The sequence below is a fragment of the Somniosus microcephalus genome, chromosome 6, assembly GCF_052327205.1.
Source record: "Somniosus microcephalus isolate GS21.2 chromosome 6, FLI_Smic_1.0, whole genome shotgun sequence".
NCBI lineage: Eukaryota > Metazoa > Chordata > Chondrichthyes > Squaliformes > Somniosidae > Somniosus > Somniosus microcephalus.
The window spans coordinates 47,586,619-47,604,653 of record NC_140992.1 but is presented as its reverse complement, the minus strand read 5'-3'; the positions used below and the strand labels follow the sequence as shown (position 1 = coordinate 47,604,653).

Genomic DNA, 18,035 nt, shown 5'->3' with positions numbered 1-18,035 from the left:
AAGTGTGGTTTAACCAGGGTTCGATATAAGTTTAGCATAACTTCACTACTTTTCAATTCTACCCCTCTAGAAATAAACCCTAGTACTTGGTTTGGTTTTTTATGGCCTTGTCGCTACTTTTAGTGATTTGTGTATTTGTACTCCTAGATCCCTTTGTTCCTCTACCCCATTTAGATTCTTATTTTCCAAGTAATATGTGACCTCCCTATTTTCTTAACAAAATTTAATACCTCACATTTATCTGTGTTGAATTTAATTTGCCAATTATATGCCCATTCTGCAAGTTTATTAATGTTGTCTTGTAACTTGTTGCAGTCCTCCTCAGTATTGGCTTTCCCCCCCAATTTGGTGTCTTCCGCAATTTAAAAATTGTGCATGTTTAAATCGTGCAAGCTGAATAATTTTCTTCAAAAAAAAATGAATACAGGATTAGAAAAGGAACATCTAGTCATTTTCTGCCTCGTGATAGAGTTAAATTGATACTCCATTTTACAGCACAATAATGAACTTTACTTTTAAAAATATATTTTCTAATTCTGTATCAGTAAAAGAATAATATAAAGTTATATCAATTCAGGTTTATTTTATTATTTTAATAAGTACTGTGGATTACAATAAAAAACTAACAGTACCAATGCAGTGTTACTATTTTATAAAATTCTAGCAGATCTCTTATGGCATTGCTCATGGTGAATAAGTGATTTTATAAGAACAGAGGTGTTATGCCAAGTAATATTAGCAGGGACACTAACTTATCAGCATTGGTGGTGGCCCTGGGACCTACACGCGTTAAGAAAGGGGGGATTGGAATCTGGTGGTATTGGGATCTGACGGTCTAGCATTATTTTGAAGTAGGCTCCCAGTCTCTCTCAGGGCTGAGAGGGTGGTCTGAGAATCATTGCAGCAGGAGTTTCTAGGGGCCTAGGAGCATCAGGGATGTTCTGGGATCAGGGAGCACGGGAAGTGCAGTCCAGGGATTTGTGAGCCCTGAGAGAGAATCCTAGGATCTGCGAGTCGGGGCAGTCTGGGAACGGGGGCTCTGGGTTTAAGCAGCAGATAACAAAATGGCAGGTTGAGTGCATTCTATACAGCTACCATTCTGCAAGAAAGAAACTTGGGAGTAGGTTAAGGATCATTCCATCCTGTTTACTCTGATTCCTGACCATCTCTCAAACAGATTCCAATTGATAGCCCATTTCAAGGAGCAACCATCACATATTTACTAAGCATTACTTTCTAAGTTGAACTGCAACATACAATGTGCTTGGTAGATTAATCCTGATGTAATGGCTACTATGCCGCCCCCCCCCCACCCCCAGGCCCACTCCAATATTTAAAGAATGCATAATGAAGAAAGATTACCAAGATCATCTTCATGCTTTAATGCACACCCTTCACAAGACATGATTCCACCCTGCAGGATTATAGTGTTTTTCCAGGATGGGGGGTTGGGGTAGTTAAAATTAAGCAGTTAGTTTCAGTTTAACTTTAGATTAAAACAAACTGCCATAATGCCTCCGGTCCTGCAGCTTTCTACAGAACAGGAGTAGGAGATCATGTGCAGCACCATCTGTCTACAATACTACGATAATATTTTCACATGCATGCTCACAATGTTTGAAGTTAGATTACATTAGATTTTACAATCCTAGTAAACACTTATGCATTGCCAGAAGATCTAGGAATGAATCATGATTTTTAGAGTGCAGTATAAAGGCTTCAGAAAGTCGGTCAGCAAATACATTAAAATGGAAGCGGGAATGACATAATTTAACTAGGTACTGAATATAGTACTACCATTGCATTCTGTGCTGTTGATGCAGATGATTCTGTCTATTTTTGACAGTTGTAATAAATTGCTATCCATATTTTCAAGGTGTTTATTAAGGAAGGTGACCACGTGCAGGCTGGAGACTCATTAATGGTAATGTTAGCCATGAAAATGGAGGTGAGCAAACTTATTCTCTTCTAAAACAATACTTGTTTTCTCAAGCATGTTTCACTTTATTTCACCTTTGCAATTTTAATTCTAAAAGTTCGAGTTATTCCTTAATTGCTGTTAAAGGAAGTATTTACGTCACAAATACTATGAAATGTTACATTGCAAGTAAACATTATCTACCCTTTCACATTGAAAGAGGGGACTCGTCTCCCATCAATATCCTGGGTTCTGTGCCCATGTAGCTGTGACAGACATCCTAGTAATATCACCACAGAGATATATTGCAAATGTTGGAAATGCATAGCGAACAGCAAAAAGATAGGTTAACATTTTGGATAGTGATTCTTCATCAATTTTAAATTCTTATGATTAAAAAATTAACGTGAAATGTTAACTTCACATTAACCAGAGATCATATCTAGCCAGTTAACAGTTAATTGAAGGGCACTGTTGTATATCCTGCTCACTGGAATCATTTTTAATTGATCTCTTCCAACGACAGTGTTATTTGGGGAGGGGGTAGTACCGTATATTTTCTACCCCATTTTGAACCTAGAGGTTTTTTTGAATTATATCCTTGCTTATACTAGCAAAGGAAGTTGAGAAGCAGCTGAAATCCAGACTATTTTCCTATAGCCAAAACTGTTTGTATTGAGAGTGGTATCTCGGTCAACAAGAGCCACCTCAGGATTTGATTTCATACCTGAACCTGCTTGGATGTGGATGGAGTAACGTTGAAGAGTCTCGATCTGAAACATTAGCCTATCTTTTTGTTGTGATGCACCTTTTGTGCATTTCCAACGTTTTCTATGAAAGCTGCCTATGTCCATATTGTTATCTGGGTCAGTGATATCCAGTTTAGGATTTAATTTCATTGCTGAGTCAGTTTTGACTATGGATGGAATCTGCCAGTATAAACCTATAAGCAAACTCTCATGTAGAATCTTGCTCTCTGTCCAGACAAAATATTCCCTCCAAATCTTTGTGCCCAAACCGTCTTTACCTTTCAACATGCTGAAATGTATATTATTATAAGTCTGGAGGTGATTAATGAGACTAACTCCCAGTATGAACAGTAGGGATTCTTAACAATCAGAGCTCAATGGGGCAGATCAAGAAAAAAAGAAAGAACTTGCATTTTTGTGGAACCATTAATGTTCTCGGGACATCCCAAAGCACTTCACATCCAATGAAGTACTTTTGAAGTGTAGTCACTGTTTTAATGTAGGGAAATGCAGCAGCCAATTTGTGCATAGCAAGATCTCACAAACAGCAATGAGATAAATGACAAGATAATTTGGTTTAGTGATGTTGGATTGGGGATAAATATTGGCCAGGAGAACTCCCTTGCTCTTCTTCAAATAGTGCCGTAGGATCTTTGACATCCCACCAGAGAGGGCAGACAGGACCTCAGTTTAAAGTTTCATCTAAAAGAAGGCACCTCGATAGTGCAGCGTTGTCTCAGCACTGTACTGAAGTGTCAGCCTAGATTATGTGCTTAAGTCTCTGGAGTGGAGCTTGAACCCACGACCTTCTGACTCGGAGGCGAGAATGCTACCACTGAGCCAAGGCTGCCACTTGAGAACCTTTACCTTTTATTACTGGATCTTTTTTTTGAAAGAAAGCTGAAACTAAAAGATGTGCATTCCTTTCTTTAAAAACATTTTGATTGGCATTTTCCTCCCTTTCCATTTGTGATGACTATTTTTGTTTAGGGAGTGAATGCCAATGACATGAGAAATACAGGGAAATGTTATTGAGCATGCATGTGTAAGAGAGCAAAATTAACATGCACATAGTTTAATCATGAGTTCATTGAAGCATCCTGGGTTAATGACAGCATCTAGTTGCATCACACCTATGGGTTTAGTAAATTCTCCAAGCCACTCCCCCAGTAATGTCAGCACAGCTTTCTGTTTAAGCAGAACTTTCCCAAAAAAAATCAACAGAAGCAAAGCTAAATGAAATTCATAATATCATGGTAACTAACATGTACAGAATGTTTCATCACTACGCAAAGCTCTGTTTAAACAGTAGCAATTCATCGTTCTGATGCATATTGCTGGCCAGATTATTAATTACCCTTTTGGAGAAGTGTCATTTACAAAACTTAAATGTCCACTATGTTAAATATTTTTGACTGTCTGTCTGTCTGTGGTAAATAATACAAACAAGTGAAAATTACTACATCTAGGAAGAAAATAGGTGACCTACGTACATGTGGTGTCGAATAGATATGGATAAAATTGAGATCGATCTAGAGCTCTTAGTGGACTTGGCAATTAACATGTCCAACCACTGCACAACAGCAATTAAAGCAAATAGAATGCTAAATTATATAACAAAAACAGTAGAGTACAAGTCAGAAGTAGTCATTCTCAACCTGTGTATAGGCAGTAGTCAGATCACACCTTGATTGCTGTGTCCAATTCTAGTCGCCAAGGCACAAAGGAGACATGTAAGTGCTGGATGGATTTCAGAGAAAAGCCACGAGGCTGATCGCTAGGAAAGATGGGAGATATTTGGACTTTATAGTCTTGAAAGGAGTTGACTGACAGATGAAATACAGAGGTATATAAGATAGTAAAATGTATGGAAATAGTAAATCCGCAATACTACTTCAGGCCAAATTGCAAGAGTAGGACAAGGAGTCACATGTTCAAACTAATAGACAGCAAATTTAGGGCTGATGCCAGAAAGTCATTATATACACAAGATGTGATGGATTTCCAAATAGAGTAGTGGAGGCAAAAATCCTGGAATCATTTCTAATAAAAACTCCAGTACAATGGGGGAGTGTAGGATGTATCTGGATGGATGAACTCAGATGGGGTGAATGGCCTTCCTCATCCATATTGCGAACTTTAGAGAGTGCCAAAATCTGAGTTGTTTCCAATTCTTTTGCAGCATACAATAAAAGCTCCAAAGGCTGGCGTGATTGAGAAAGTTCTGTACAAAGAGGGCTCCCAAGCTAACCGACATGCTGCACTGGTAAAATTTATGGAGGAAGAAAATTCACAATGAGTTCAACTCAATTTATTTTAGTCAAATGTACACAAAGACTGAGATTTAACAATACCTTATTTTTCATGTGACTATTGAATGAATTTAGGTGCTCTTATTCCATATAAACTGTTGGACCACTTGCTAAAAGGAAGTATTTATGTCTACACTTTGATCAGTCTTTTATCATACTGAAAGTACAGCAATAAATAGTATTTGTGTGCCGAACAGAAATTGAGCTATTAATTTTGATCATAAAATTACTTGCTTTTGTGAATTAATGTGTTTCATGCCCTCCAGATAGAATCTCAGATACCTGGGAAAATTTGATTAATCATTTCATTAATGTGACAGCTACCTTAAATCCTGGAGGGAAGAATATGTAGATTTCATCCATTTTTATCGAATAGTTGTTGACGCATCACATTACAAGATTTCTGACTTTTGCCCTACAAGGATTTTGGTATTTTTTTTCATATTAAAATGTTACTATTAAGTTAAATTTAAAATCCCCCATTGCAGCCTTGAGCGGTGGGGGGAAGAATGTACTAAAGCCTGTTTGTGGGATGTTGCTTCCCGCATACCACTTCGACTTGAGACAGCTGGGGTAATTTTCAAATTCACTGCATAGGCAGTAAACTGCTGTGGCAGACCTCCGGCTCATTATAGAAACTGCCCACTTTTTATTTCCATTGACTTAGCGCCGAAGTGGTAAAGACAAAAATTACCCCCAATGAGTCATGTGATCATTGAATGAGCTTTGATGCTCTTATTCTATAGAAACTAATTGGGCCACTTACTAAAAGGATGTTTTTATATCATTAGCTCATCCTACAATGGAGATTGGATGATTAACCTGCTGTGGCTTCTTTTCTGTGGGGTATTCATTATGTAGAGATAGTCCTACGGAGCAGCAGGACATAATATCTATGGAACGTTCATCAGGGAGAGTAGAGTAGCTCGTTTGATTGGTAGCCCTACAGACCGAACCCTAGAAAGAGGGGGTCAGAGGTCAGGCTGCTGGTTTTCTATGTAGCCAAGAATTGAAGAGGCAAACACAACAATCTGGAGAGGCAAGCTGGTAAAGGGAGATAACACTAGAGGGACTCTTTTAGAAGAATAACATCAACCAGTCACAGGGAAAAAATATTTCTTCAAAGTGTGTATTCTAGTCAGCTAACAGGAACAAGTGGTGTTCTTTTGTTGTTTTACATGCTGCGGCCAGCATTACAGATTAAATTAAAAAATTAGGATTTACTACTCTGTTCAGCCACATGTAATATTTAAAATAAAGCCAACTTCTTGATTTTTTTTTCCCCATTGGCCTTGTCTCACTAAAATATTAATCGGTCTGCTTTTTTGGAAAACAAGTGCACATGGAGGCACATGCAAGATGGGTATTGCTGGTTCATTGAATACAATACTTTATTTTTATGGCCACATATGATGAGATATTGAGCAGTAAACATAGAAACATAGAAGATAGGAGCAGGAGTAGGCCATTCGGCCCTTCGAGCCTGCTCCGCCATTCAACGAGATCATGGCTGATCATCCAAACCCTAGCACCCGGTCCCTACACCGACAGCCATCCCACCCAAACCCTAAAGGTGTAATCCTGTACGTAGGTGATACAGGATCTGCTTGCAGGAAAGACTGGTAATTCTAAATCTGAGAGAATATCTAGAGCAAAACCAAAATTTGTAACTACTTTTTATAACACTTCTGCAAACATTGTTCCTGTCCATTAATCTGGGGCATAACAAATACAATGTGTAGTGCTATTTATGGTTACTGTTTAAATCTCTAGTGTATAGTCTCTTGGTGCCTATGGGATAATTTTGAGTCTTCATTGTTTATATCTTTTGATTATACAAATATGAAACAGCTAAAAAAAAAATCAGGTGTTGTGCCTCAACTTATGCAGCTAATCTCATATGGTACCCAGACAGCTAAAGGAGTGAACAGAGGGAAAGATGATTTTTCACATGGAGTGGGAGAAAAATGAGCATTAGGAGATACTTGGAGGAGGTCACGTGTTGGCCATCGTGACGAGGAAACATGTGCTGGCACAAGTGAACTACAAATAGGAATAATTATAATTCAAGCTTCCTGGTTGGTAATCCAGAACTTCCTGTTATAAAAGTTCAACTTGCAGATTTAGCTGCATGCACAGCAACCCTTGCTAATGAATAGACTGAGTTCACAGACTATTTTAAAATTTATACAAATTAATGCTTTCTAAAATGGTGCAACAAAACTAACTAATAGTCTGGAATGCAAAATAGAATTGAAAAAAATAAATGGGTCTTTTAGATTAGTGCTGTTATAAATCATCCATTGAATCCCTGGTTTTGTGTTAAATTGCTTAATTTTTTTCTTTCTATCCTCTTTTTTTCATCTTGCCAGTTTCCTCCACCAATTCCCACCCATCCTCTCTACTTCTTAAGACATTAATTCTTTGCTGAGGTGTGATTCTCCAGAGCCCAGCCACACTCCAATGCTTCCTTATTTATGTGAGAGTCTTGATGGTGTTGGCACCGGTCAAGTCTGATCTTGTGGGAGGCATCATAATTAAGTCTGATCCCGTTCCTATATGGCATCCTCAAACATGCTTCCAGTATGAATTGCTGGACAGCCATTTGCAGTGGAAACCATGGCTGATTTCCCCCCCCCCCCCCCCCCACTCCTTCATGATCCAGGGCACTAAGACTAATTGTAAGTCTCTACCGCCACCCTGTCTGAGATCAGTTAACTCAACATGGCCCAGGGAGTGACCCTGGTCTATATACATGTTAGCTACTTGCAGAATAAAAATTGGTGGAACCCACTTTGTCATTATTTTTATTGGAGTTGGAACTTGTGATTTTTATTTTAAATTCCCAAAAAAACTTCATGCTGAACAGATTGAGTTCAGATAATTTTTTATGGAATATTTTGATTTTGTTGTAAGGTGAATTCTTTTAATGTAAACAAGAGATATTACAGTTAGGGTAAAATGACATTTATTTAGTGTGTGTCTCTAATGTGGAAATAATTAAGACTGGAACAAAACTTCATTTGTGGGAAAACAAAACTTGCCAAGATCAAAACAGCCATTGTTGTGGGATCAAAGTCACAACTAAAGGCAGTGACTGCAGAAGAAAATGGTCATGAGTCAGAACAGGTGATCGAAGCTGGCTTTTTAATCTTTGAACCTGGACCCAATGTTCTAAACAGAGAAACTGTCTATACTCTACCAGCAAAAAAATCAAAGGTGCTGATTGCAAAAAGACATCAGGCTATTACCTGAGCTTGACCGGAACAATCTTCCACTTGTTGGCTTGCTCTGTTCTGAAATCGAAGCTTTTACTGTCCTTCTCTTACTTCAGTGGGGATTATATTACTTTGACTGATCACTTTCAATTTTGGTCATTTTGTTTTCCTAAATGATCACACATTCTGAATCTAAACTTCATGTGTTCTTTTGTACACAGATTGCAACACAATGTTTTCCGTATTGTTTTTGTGTTCTGGCAGAGCGGAGAAAAAAATCCAGTGAATGTTATTTTCAAGGATCTGGCAATTTGTATTTTTTCTAACTCTTCTAATTTTTGTCACTGCTTAATCAGTAAGTGATGTAATATACTGTTTTATTTTAATTTTAACAGTTTCAGTGATCGACAAAAATGGCATTCCTAGTTAAGTATTCCATAAGTTTGGTGTTTTGTACAGTATTTGTTTATACATGGCCTGTGGGTCTCCATTGTAAGCAACTAAGTAGCCCATGATGACAATGGCTTGGGGTTTCTGCCTCTGCTCACCAACCTGCGATTTTCAGCCCGTTAATGTGAATGGATGAAAAATTGAGTGCTGGTGAGCACAAAGGAGAAAACCCTGGTCAAGAAGCTTGGATATCGCTGCTCTTAATGTTTCAATTTATATATCTGTGACTAAAGTACACTCACCTTCATCCACTCGCACTCTGGGCCATCCTGTGGTTATTGTATCTCAGCGGGTTATCTACGACTTCACCAATATGGGACCATCCTGCCATTCCATCTGCAGTGCCTCGGAGAGGGCTTCAAGTTTTGCCACAATGGAGGCATGGAAAGGATATCAACTCAATAATAGTGGATTCCTCAAATCATTTGGTGCCTGTCAAGCCAAATTCCAACGCCACCTTCAGATTCTTACAAATGAAGCACTAACTGACCAGATATACTGGGCCAGAATGGTGTGCCGACTGACAAAGTCTTAGCTAAACCAATTTTCGTGTGCCCAGAAAATATTAATGCAGCAAAAATAGTTGTAGAGAAACACATGGAGCAAAGTCTACCAGATGACAATTTGGATCCTAATTGTGAAGAAGCAATTATGGCCTTACTGGGTACTGGTAAAGTAAAATTAAACACATAATCATTCTCATAATCATCTTTCTCCAAGAGTGAGACATATATGCTTCCTTCAGAAATGCTGTAGTAAACAAAACCTTGTCAACATTGTATACCAGCATTTGAAAGAAGTCTTCAGTCGAGTTTTTCCTGTTGGAACCAATCTGTGAGCTATTTAAATAAATGTGACAAAAACAGACACTTCAGCATTTTAATTTCCTCCACAGGTTCTAGAGTAATACTCACATGAAGACTCATGTTTTTTGGCTCTATTCCACTTTCTTTAATATTCAGTAGCAGTGCATTTTCTGCAGTGCACTCAAAACTTGATAACTGTATAATCGTTACATAATTTGATGATTGAATCAGGGCTGTATAAATAGCATAGGCACATTTGGAATTTTTTTTTAGTGACTTCTGTTGACGCCAACCTCAAGTATTTAAAGATCAACGTGAGGGTGTTAGTCCCACATTCCATTTTAGGCACCCACTATCAGCATTAGGCATTCCCATATCAAGTATAGCAATTAGTTACAGAATTCAGCTCCCTCTGTTGCATCAGGCTGTCTACGGAATTGATTGAGACTGCCAAAAAGCAGGAACTTGCAGCAAGCACAGAGAAACGGTTTTTAATTCATCAGTCTGAGCTGCTTTTGTACACCGATGTGAAAACCTAGTGTCTAACCCATTGTGTCACCAATCCCCCATGACATTCTCTTAGGGCAGGCCTGCATTTTTTTGCAAAATGCACTTTAGTAATGAGGCAAGGAAGAGCAATGAAAACTGCAGAACTAACCAGACTAGGATATAAATAGCTTTGGAGGTCTCATAAAAGGAATGCATGATGCGTCAAGGAGCAGGGAGGGAGGGGGGGAATAAAAATTTGTATTGCAAAAAAAAGTACTGACACAAATTGCTCTTTCCTTCAGGAAAATCATTGCAAATCTTACAATAGGAGATACAATGCATAAGCATAATCAGAAATAAAACATGGGCAACAGTGGAAATACACTGGGTTGATCAACACTTGTAAAGAGAACAGCCAGGTTATATATTTCAAGCGTGACCCTCTTAGAACTTTTATTTCACAATTCGATCCTTTGCAGTTTTTCTATTTATTTAATCTTAATCAGCCTTTGCAAGGTAAGGAATACATGTTCATTTTTACAAATATCAAAACCTAAAACAAACACCTTCGTAATTAATCACAATTTAATTTTTTTTTAAAGGTCTAACAAATACCGATATCACTACAAAATAGGATGAAATGTGAGATGAACAAAGTGACATTTTTACACAGTTCTTTTTCTAGCTGTAATAATTGCCATTTCTACAAAAGCAGCATTGTAGGTGTGGCCTACTCATGCAACATCCCCTGCTTGTTGCATTGATGATTTTATTTCAGGAACTTGTGTTTTTTTTTATTTGCTTATGGGATCTGGGTGTCGCTGGCAAGGCCAGAATTTATTGCCCATCCCTAGTTGCCCTTGAGAAGGTGGTGGTGAGCCGCCGCCTTGAACCGCTGCAGTCCGTGTAGTGAAGGTACTCCCACAGTGCTGTTAGGTAGGGAGTTCCAGGATTTTGACCCAGTGACTATGAAGGATCGGCGATATACTTCTAACTCAGCATGGTGAGAGACTTGGAGGGGAACTTGAGGTGGTGGTGTTCCCATGCGCCTGCTGCCCTTGTCCTAGGTGGAAGAGGTCGCGGGTTTGGGAGATGCTGCCGAAGAAGCCTTGGCGAGTTGCTGCAGTGCATCTTGTAGATGGTACATACTGCAGCCACGGTGCGCCGGTGGTGGAGGGAGTGAATGTTTAAGGTGGTGGATGGGGTGCCAATCAAACTGGCTGTTTTGTCCTGGATGGCATCAAGTTTCTTGAGTGTTGTTGCAGCTGCACTCATCCAGGCAAGTGGAGAGTATTCCATCACACTCCTTACTTGTGCCTTGTAGATGGTGGAAAGGCTTTGGAGAGTCAGGAGGTGAGACACTCACCGCAGAATACTTAGCCTCTGACCTGCTCTTGTTGCCAATGTTTATGTGGCTGGTCCAATTAAATTTCTGGTTAATGGTGACCACCAGATTTTTAGATTGCTTCTGGCTAATGCAAGGTAATTTCTGAAAAAGTCATCAATGAAGTACCTATGCAACTGCATACATTTATAATAGCGCTTTTAATGTAGAAACAACATTCCAAGATGCTTCACAGGAGCATAGTCAGACAAAAATTTACACTGAGCCAACAGAGGAGATTTAGGAGGGGTTACAGAAAGCTTGGTCAAAGAGGTAGGCTTTAAGGATGAGAGGTGACGAGATTAAGGGAGGGAATTCCAGAGTTTAATGGCTAGACAGCTGTCAGCATAGCTGCCAATGGTAGGATGAAGTGAGTGGTGGATACATGAAAGGTGAAAAGTTGGCATACAGAGTTCTTGGAGGGTTTTAGGGCTGCACGAGGTTACAGAGATTGGGATTTGAACACCAGGATAAGAATTTGAAACGAGGTGGCGGGGTTGGTGGGGGTGCGGGAGTCAATGTAGGTTGGCATGCACCTGGGTGATGGGTGAGTGGGACTTTGTGCTAGTTGGAATACAGGTAGTAGAGTTTTGGATGAGCTCAAGTTTATGGAGGGTGGAGGATTGGAGGCAGGCCAGGAAGGCATTGGAATAGTCATGTTTGGAAGTGCCGATGGCATGGATGAGGGTTTCAGCAGTAGATGGGTTAAGGCAGTGACGGAGATGGAAGTAGGCGGTCTTTGTGATGGAGGGGATATGAGGTCAGAAGCTTAGCTTGGCATCAATTAGGACATTGAGGTTGCAAGCAGTCCGCTTCAACCTGAGACAGTGGTTGAAGAGGAATGGAATCAGTGGCAAGGGTACAGAGTTTGTGGTGGTGGCCAAAGATGATGACTTTTGTTTAACTGGAGGAATTTGCGGCTCATCCAGGTTTGGATGTCGGACAAGGAGGCTAACAACACAGAGGCAGTGTAGTGGGGGAGGGGGGTTGAGAGATGGTGGGGAGAATGAGCTGGGTGTTGTCCACGTACATGGGAAGCCTGACGTAACATCTTCAGATGATGTCGCCAAGGGGCAGTTTAGATGAGGAAGAGTGGGAGGGGGGGTGCAAGGATAAATCCTTGGGCACTCAAAGTAACAGCAAGGGGACGGTAAGGGAAGCCATTGCTGGAGATGCTCTAGCTATGATTGAATAGGTAAGAGTGGAACTAATCGAGGGCAGTCCCATTCAACTGGACAATGGAGGAGAGGATGGTGTGGTCAACCATGCTGAAGCCTGCAGAGAGGCGAAGAAGGAATAGTGCAAAGTGATACTTTGATTAGTGCTGTTTCAGTGCTGTGGCAGGGGCAGAAATTTGATTGGAGAGATTCAAACAAAGTTACAGTAAATATCGGCACAGATTTGGGAGGCAACATCATGTTCAAGGACTTTGGAAAGGAAAGGGAGGTTGGAGATGGTGGGTTTTCTGATGACGACGACAGTAGTTTTGAAAAGAAGAGGGACAGTACTTGAGAGAGAAATATTTACAATGTCAGCTGGCATAGGGGCCAGGAAAGAAAGTTAGGTGGTCAGCAGTTTAATGGGAATGGGATCAAAAGAGGAACAAGTTGAGCTTGGAGAGGATGAGGGTAGATTGGGAAGCTATGGAAAGACAGAAATTCAGGGCTACCGAAGGGAGGATCCTTGGGGCAAGTTTGGCTTGGTCGGCAAAGGGAAGGGGAGAATGCAACAGAAGCAGCTCAACAGATGTTCTCAATCTTAGTAACAAAGTCCATGTGCTCCTCACCCTTGTTAGAGGTGAGGGTGGAAGGGGGCAAAGGAGGGGGAATTAAGGAGATGGTAGTTGAGAAAAAAGTTGGGGGTTTTCTTTGCTTTCCAGGATGATCCTGGCGTAATGGGTGGTTTTGGTGGAGGAGAGCAAAACATGATGGTACTCGATGGGGTGCAGCAAGATCTGATGTTTGATGACTAAACCAGTTGTGTACCAGATATAGTCAAGTCTGCGCCACTTAAAAGGAAGCACTTTCTGCCTGGGTGGGAAGAGAGTAAAGATACATTATTATGCATTGGTGCATATTTCTGCATGTACTTAATTCTGCTATTAATAATTTGCATTTGCATTTATGAGCTCTGGATGCAATGGAGTTGATTTGAATCTTTGTATGGGAATTTGCACTATATTTTTATCCTTTATTAAATTTAAAATAAAAGTTACTTTCTATATTATGCAAATAGGGACATTATTAACTATTTTAATCAGAAACTGAAACCTGGCAGCATATACTCTGGATTTGACTGCACCAACATTTAAGTATGGAATAACTTGTGACTGATAAACAGTACAAATAAATAATGATTGTTGCACATTATTGCCCAAAAAAATCACTTTTCTAAATGTATGGGCCACTTGTATGCTAATAGTTTTCTTCCTTATTAGTGCAATGCTAAGAGTTTATGGGTTTATCTTTTTACATGCTTTATGACACTTTTCTCTGCAGCGTGCTATGAATATGTTAATGATGTTATTATGTTACTTCTGTTAATCAGTTACTATTTTCCTCATCTAAGCTAAGAATGCTGACAGCACAAGCATTAGCAGGAATTATTTGATTATCAGTGCTTGCAAATCACATTTGAGAGGAGGAAAGACTTTAGTTGCATTACTTTTTAAATTCATTTTTAAAGTTGATCAGTTTAACATTAAGGTTATGGCGCCAAAATGGTTGTCTTAAAGGGATGTCAACTTCATGGAAAATAATTTGGCAAATCTCTGATTGTACAGGGAGTAGAAGCAAAAGGGTCATGCATCATTTCCATTTTAATGTGATCTGCAAATGACTGACTGATCTGTCTCCGGGTGATTTGTGGTATTGCGTCATGCCTGCCCTCTTGAAAAGGCATTGGTAAATGTTTTCTTATGAAAATAATGCTCCCTTAACTGTATCATTGGAATGAAGCCATTGGGATCCAGCTGTGACTCATAAAACACTATTTAAAACAACCAAATAATGTTGCATAAATACAATTTTAGTACTGTTGAAAATCTAAGATTTGAGTCCATAGTCCCAGTTTTTCCTGATAGCACATCGAACAACTTCACTAGGATATTAACTGACCTTCACATTCCAGAAATTACATCGCACTTTGTCTGGTGGTCTGCCCATTTTTAGGAGAAATCAAAGCTTGTTTGTGGTGAAGAAAACTGTATGACATCAGTGGCCCGCATCAATACTCTTCGGTTAGATTTTGAAACCACTGAAGGGTCAGCGTAACTATATGCCTTGTATTTCCATGGTTTACTTTTGCTAAAAGCTGTGTTGCCTGCACAAGTGTTCTGTGCTGAGGCGACACGCTCAGCTTTGGTATCTTGATCCACAGCGGGAGGAGGTTCTTCTACAACTCCATATTGTTTAGCTATTTTAACCAAATCCTTAGGTTGATTGAACATGTCTTTGTCTTGATAATCACCTTGTTTTATTTCTTCCATTTCATTGTCTGGAAGTGTCAGAATTTTATTAGTGATAACAGACTGTAATTTTTGTGGAATTTCTTTTAGCTTTTGTTTTTCATATGAGTCAGTGAATGACTCGGGGCTTCTAGCTTGTGAAATTTTTGTTGCTTCTGTTATTTCCATTAGTGTTTCTAGAGGCTGTTCCTCTTGCTCAATTGTGAGCAGTACAGCTGTGTGAACTGAGTCATTAGACTGATCGAGGACATATTTGTGCTGATTATCATCCTGTTTCTTTTCATTTGATTCATTCTCTGGGAGCATATGAATTTTAGTAGAGATAGCAGGCTCTGATTTTTGAGGACTTCTCTTCAGCTTCTGCTTTTCCTGTGAGTCAGTGAATGACTGTGAGCTTCTGGTTTGTGAATGAGCTGTTTTCCCTGTATTTTCCTTCTGCATTTGTAGAGGTTGTTCTTGTAGTACAACTGTATGCTGTATAGCAGTGTTGACTAATTCCCCAGTATGATTTAGATTGTATTTCTTTTGAGAATCCTCCTCTTTCACTTCTTGTAATTCATTGTGTGGCAGCATTAGGATTTTAGGAGACGTAGCTGGCTCTGAATTTTGTGCAATTTCTTTTAAAGTTTGCTTTTTGCACAATGGTTCAAAGCTTTTTGTTTGTGAAATTGTTTTTTCCACATTTTCCTCTCGTATTTGTAGAGGTTGTTCCTTTGGCGCGGTACTGTGCTGCACAGCTGCAATAACCACGTCATTGGACTGATTGAGGGTGCAGTTATTCTGCTCATCATTTTGTTTTATTTCATGTGATTCATTGTTTGGCAAAGTTAGAATTTCAGTAGTGAGAGCAGGTTCTGATCTTTGTGGAATTTCTTTTACTGTTTGCATCTTGCATGTGCCAGAGAGTAACTCTGGGCCTGTGGTTAGTGATATTGTTGTTTCCTCTGTATTTTCCTTCACTGTTTGTGTTGGATTTTCCTCTGTGTTATTTTTCATAGAAAAAGAGTCTTCAATGCATTGTAATGAACAGTGCAGTCCAGCATGAGTCATAATATGGGGAAGGTTAATAACAGTAGGCTTACTGGTGTCCCTTATTAGAGGTGTCCCTGGGCCGCCCTCATACTTGGGTACCTGGAAGTTGTTTTCATGGATATTGGTTATATCAGAATGACTTATTTCTGAAACACTTAATGAAGAGTTTGTAACAGTTTCTTGTAAAGGAAATTTCTGGTTTATATTTTCAGCAAAATTTACATTTTGTTCACCATTTTCATCAACATCGCTACTGGTCCTAGTTGATTTTATGAATGTATTTTTAGTCTGATCATCTGCTTGGAATTGTGTCGCTGGATACAACACTTCAGTGACCATTTGCACAATTGGTTCATTTAAAGTAATTTCATTGTTCTTAGTCTGAGAATCCAGTTGAATGTGCACATCAGTTTCATTAGCAGCCTCTGAATATGTATCCTTCGGTTTATCTGTACAAAATGCTTGCTTCCCTATAGGTTGTAGAGTGTTTGGACAAAGAGCTGCAGTACCATTTTCAGTACATGGTTGTTTAAGAATAGCATCTTCCTTTTTACCAACTGTAGGCTTGCACTTTTGTTGAACTACCAAATCAGTAGTTTTATGCATTTCAGTAAAGTTGATGTGTCTACTGTCTACTGTGTGAGCTTGTGGAGTAACATGACATGGAGCTGTGGTATTGTTTTCAGCAATTGGTTTTTCAAGAACACCATCTTCCTTTGTAATATCTGTAGGTTCACATTTTTGTTCAACTATCAAGTCGGTAGGACTATGCATTTCAGTAAAGTTGGTGTCTCTTTTGTCCGCTGTGGGAAAATTGGCCGCAAAGCTCTGAGGATCTGCAGCAATATTGGATTGTTCTAAAACTGTTTTTCTCTTCGGCTCAGGAAGTTCCAGTTTCTCGAGTTTATTTCGAAGACCGATCTTTGTAAACCTTGACTGTAGGAGCTGAAATTTAGTTGGTCTAGGCTTTCCTTCAGTTTTAGATGTTTTTGCTTTTGTGCTGGCTTGTGCTGTAGCAAACACATTTGTTAAGCATACAGACTTTTTGGTGCTTGTATTCTTTACCTTTTCCAGCTGAGCTATGTAATTGATCAGATTGTTGATTTCATCTGTTGTGCGCTTGTTCACAAACATCCTGGCAATCTGACGCACATCTATAGACTCATTTCCTTTAGTATTATCTGCACTGAGACACAAAGATCTGCAACAAAATATTGACAAAGTTTGGAATTATAATCATAAGAGTTTTATACTTTATGTAAGTTTATATAATTAAAAGTCTTCCATTTAGCATACATCCACAGCATCACACTTTAAAATGCGGTCTCACAGGCATTGTACCTCAAAGTATTGCACGTACCTCAAAGTATTGCACATACCTAGGGAAAAAGTTGTGAGTGGCTCAAATATCCACTTATCTTTTAAGTGAACACATCCAGCATATCTTCAGCAATGTCTTCTTCCATCAGTAAATTTACCTTTGCAGTTCGCCAAGGATTCAAAGCTGGCTCCCTCCTATTCCTCATCTATCTGCTTCCCTCAGTGACATGAACCACAGATGGGGACGTGGTGGGGAGGGAGGGTCGGGGGTATCAGTTTCCATATGCATGCTGAGATTTCCAGCAGTATTTCTTCACCACTTCCCTCAACCCCATGATCATCTTGGTGCTGGCAGACTTCTCTCGGACAAGTGGATATGCCAAAATATTCTCCGAGTGAAACCGGGAAGACTGAGGCCAATGTGTTTGGCTCCTCAAAGAAACTCTACAACCTTGCTGCCAATTCCATTCCCTACCCTGGCTGTTCACTGAGGCTTACAAAGCTGCACACAACCTCTTATATTCTGTTCAATCCAGGAATGGGATTCAAAATTTTACCTCTGCAACATTGCATGCCTTCACCTTACATTCCAACCATAGCTGTTGAAACCTTTATCCATGCTTTTGTCCCCTCTAGACTCCACTTCTCCAATACCCTCCTAGTTAGTCTCCTGACATTCAATCTTTATAATCTCCAAATAATTGAAAACTGCATCCTGCCTGATAAGACCAGTTCATCCATCGCCTTGTCCCCACTGACCTGCACTGTTTCCGGTCCCCCCAACGCATCAAATTTAAAATCCTTGACCTTCTCTACAAATCCCTTCATAGGCTTGCCCCACCATACCTCATGCAACCTTCTCCAGCTTTACTTCCCTTCCATACTCTCCAG

The 18,035-nt window shown here is 39.6% G+C and overlaps 2 protein-coding genes across 3 annotated transcripts in view; one reads left to right on the top strand and one right to left on the bottom strand.

Annotated features, from left to right (window-relative positions):
* Positions 1-9,512, top strand: part of mccc1 (methylcrotonyl-CoA carboxylase subunit) — a 60,793-nt gene extending 51,281 nt beyond the window's left edge. The window contains exons 18-19 of the mRNA XM_085990146.1: positions 1,877-1,948; positions 4,850-9,512. Of these exons, the coding sequence (XP_085846272.1) occupies positions 1,877-1,948; positions 4,850-4,966 (189 nt within the window). The 3' untranslated portion in view covers positions 4,967-9,512. The remainder of the gene's footprint in view (positions 1-1,876; positions 1,949-4,849) is intronic.
* Positions 9,513-10,362: 850 nt separating this feature from the next.
* The window catches only part of LOC147115678 (uncharacterized), a 49,216-nt gene continuing 41,543 nt past the window's right edge, over positions 10,363-18,035 (bottom strand). The window contains exons 8-9 of one of the 2 annotated variants that reach the window (XR_015078663.1): positions 14,443-17,025; positions 10,363-13,356 (exon numbers count right to left, since the gene is read on the bottom strand). Coding sequence is in view for 1 of the 2 variants with exons in the window: in XM_085990145.1 (XP_085846271.1) it covers positions 14,493-17,025 (2,533 nt within the window). In the remaining variant the exon portion in view is untranslated. Of the gene's footprint in view, positions 17,026-18,035 lie in introns of both variants that reach the window. The other variant, XM_085990145.1, reaches the window with a different exon arrangement.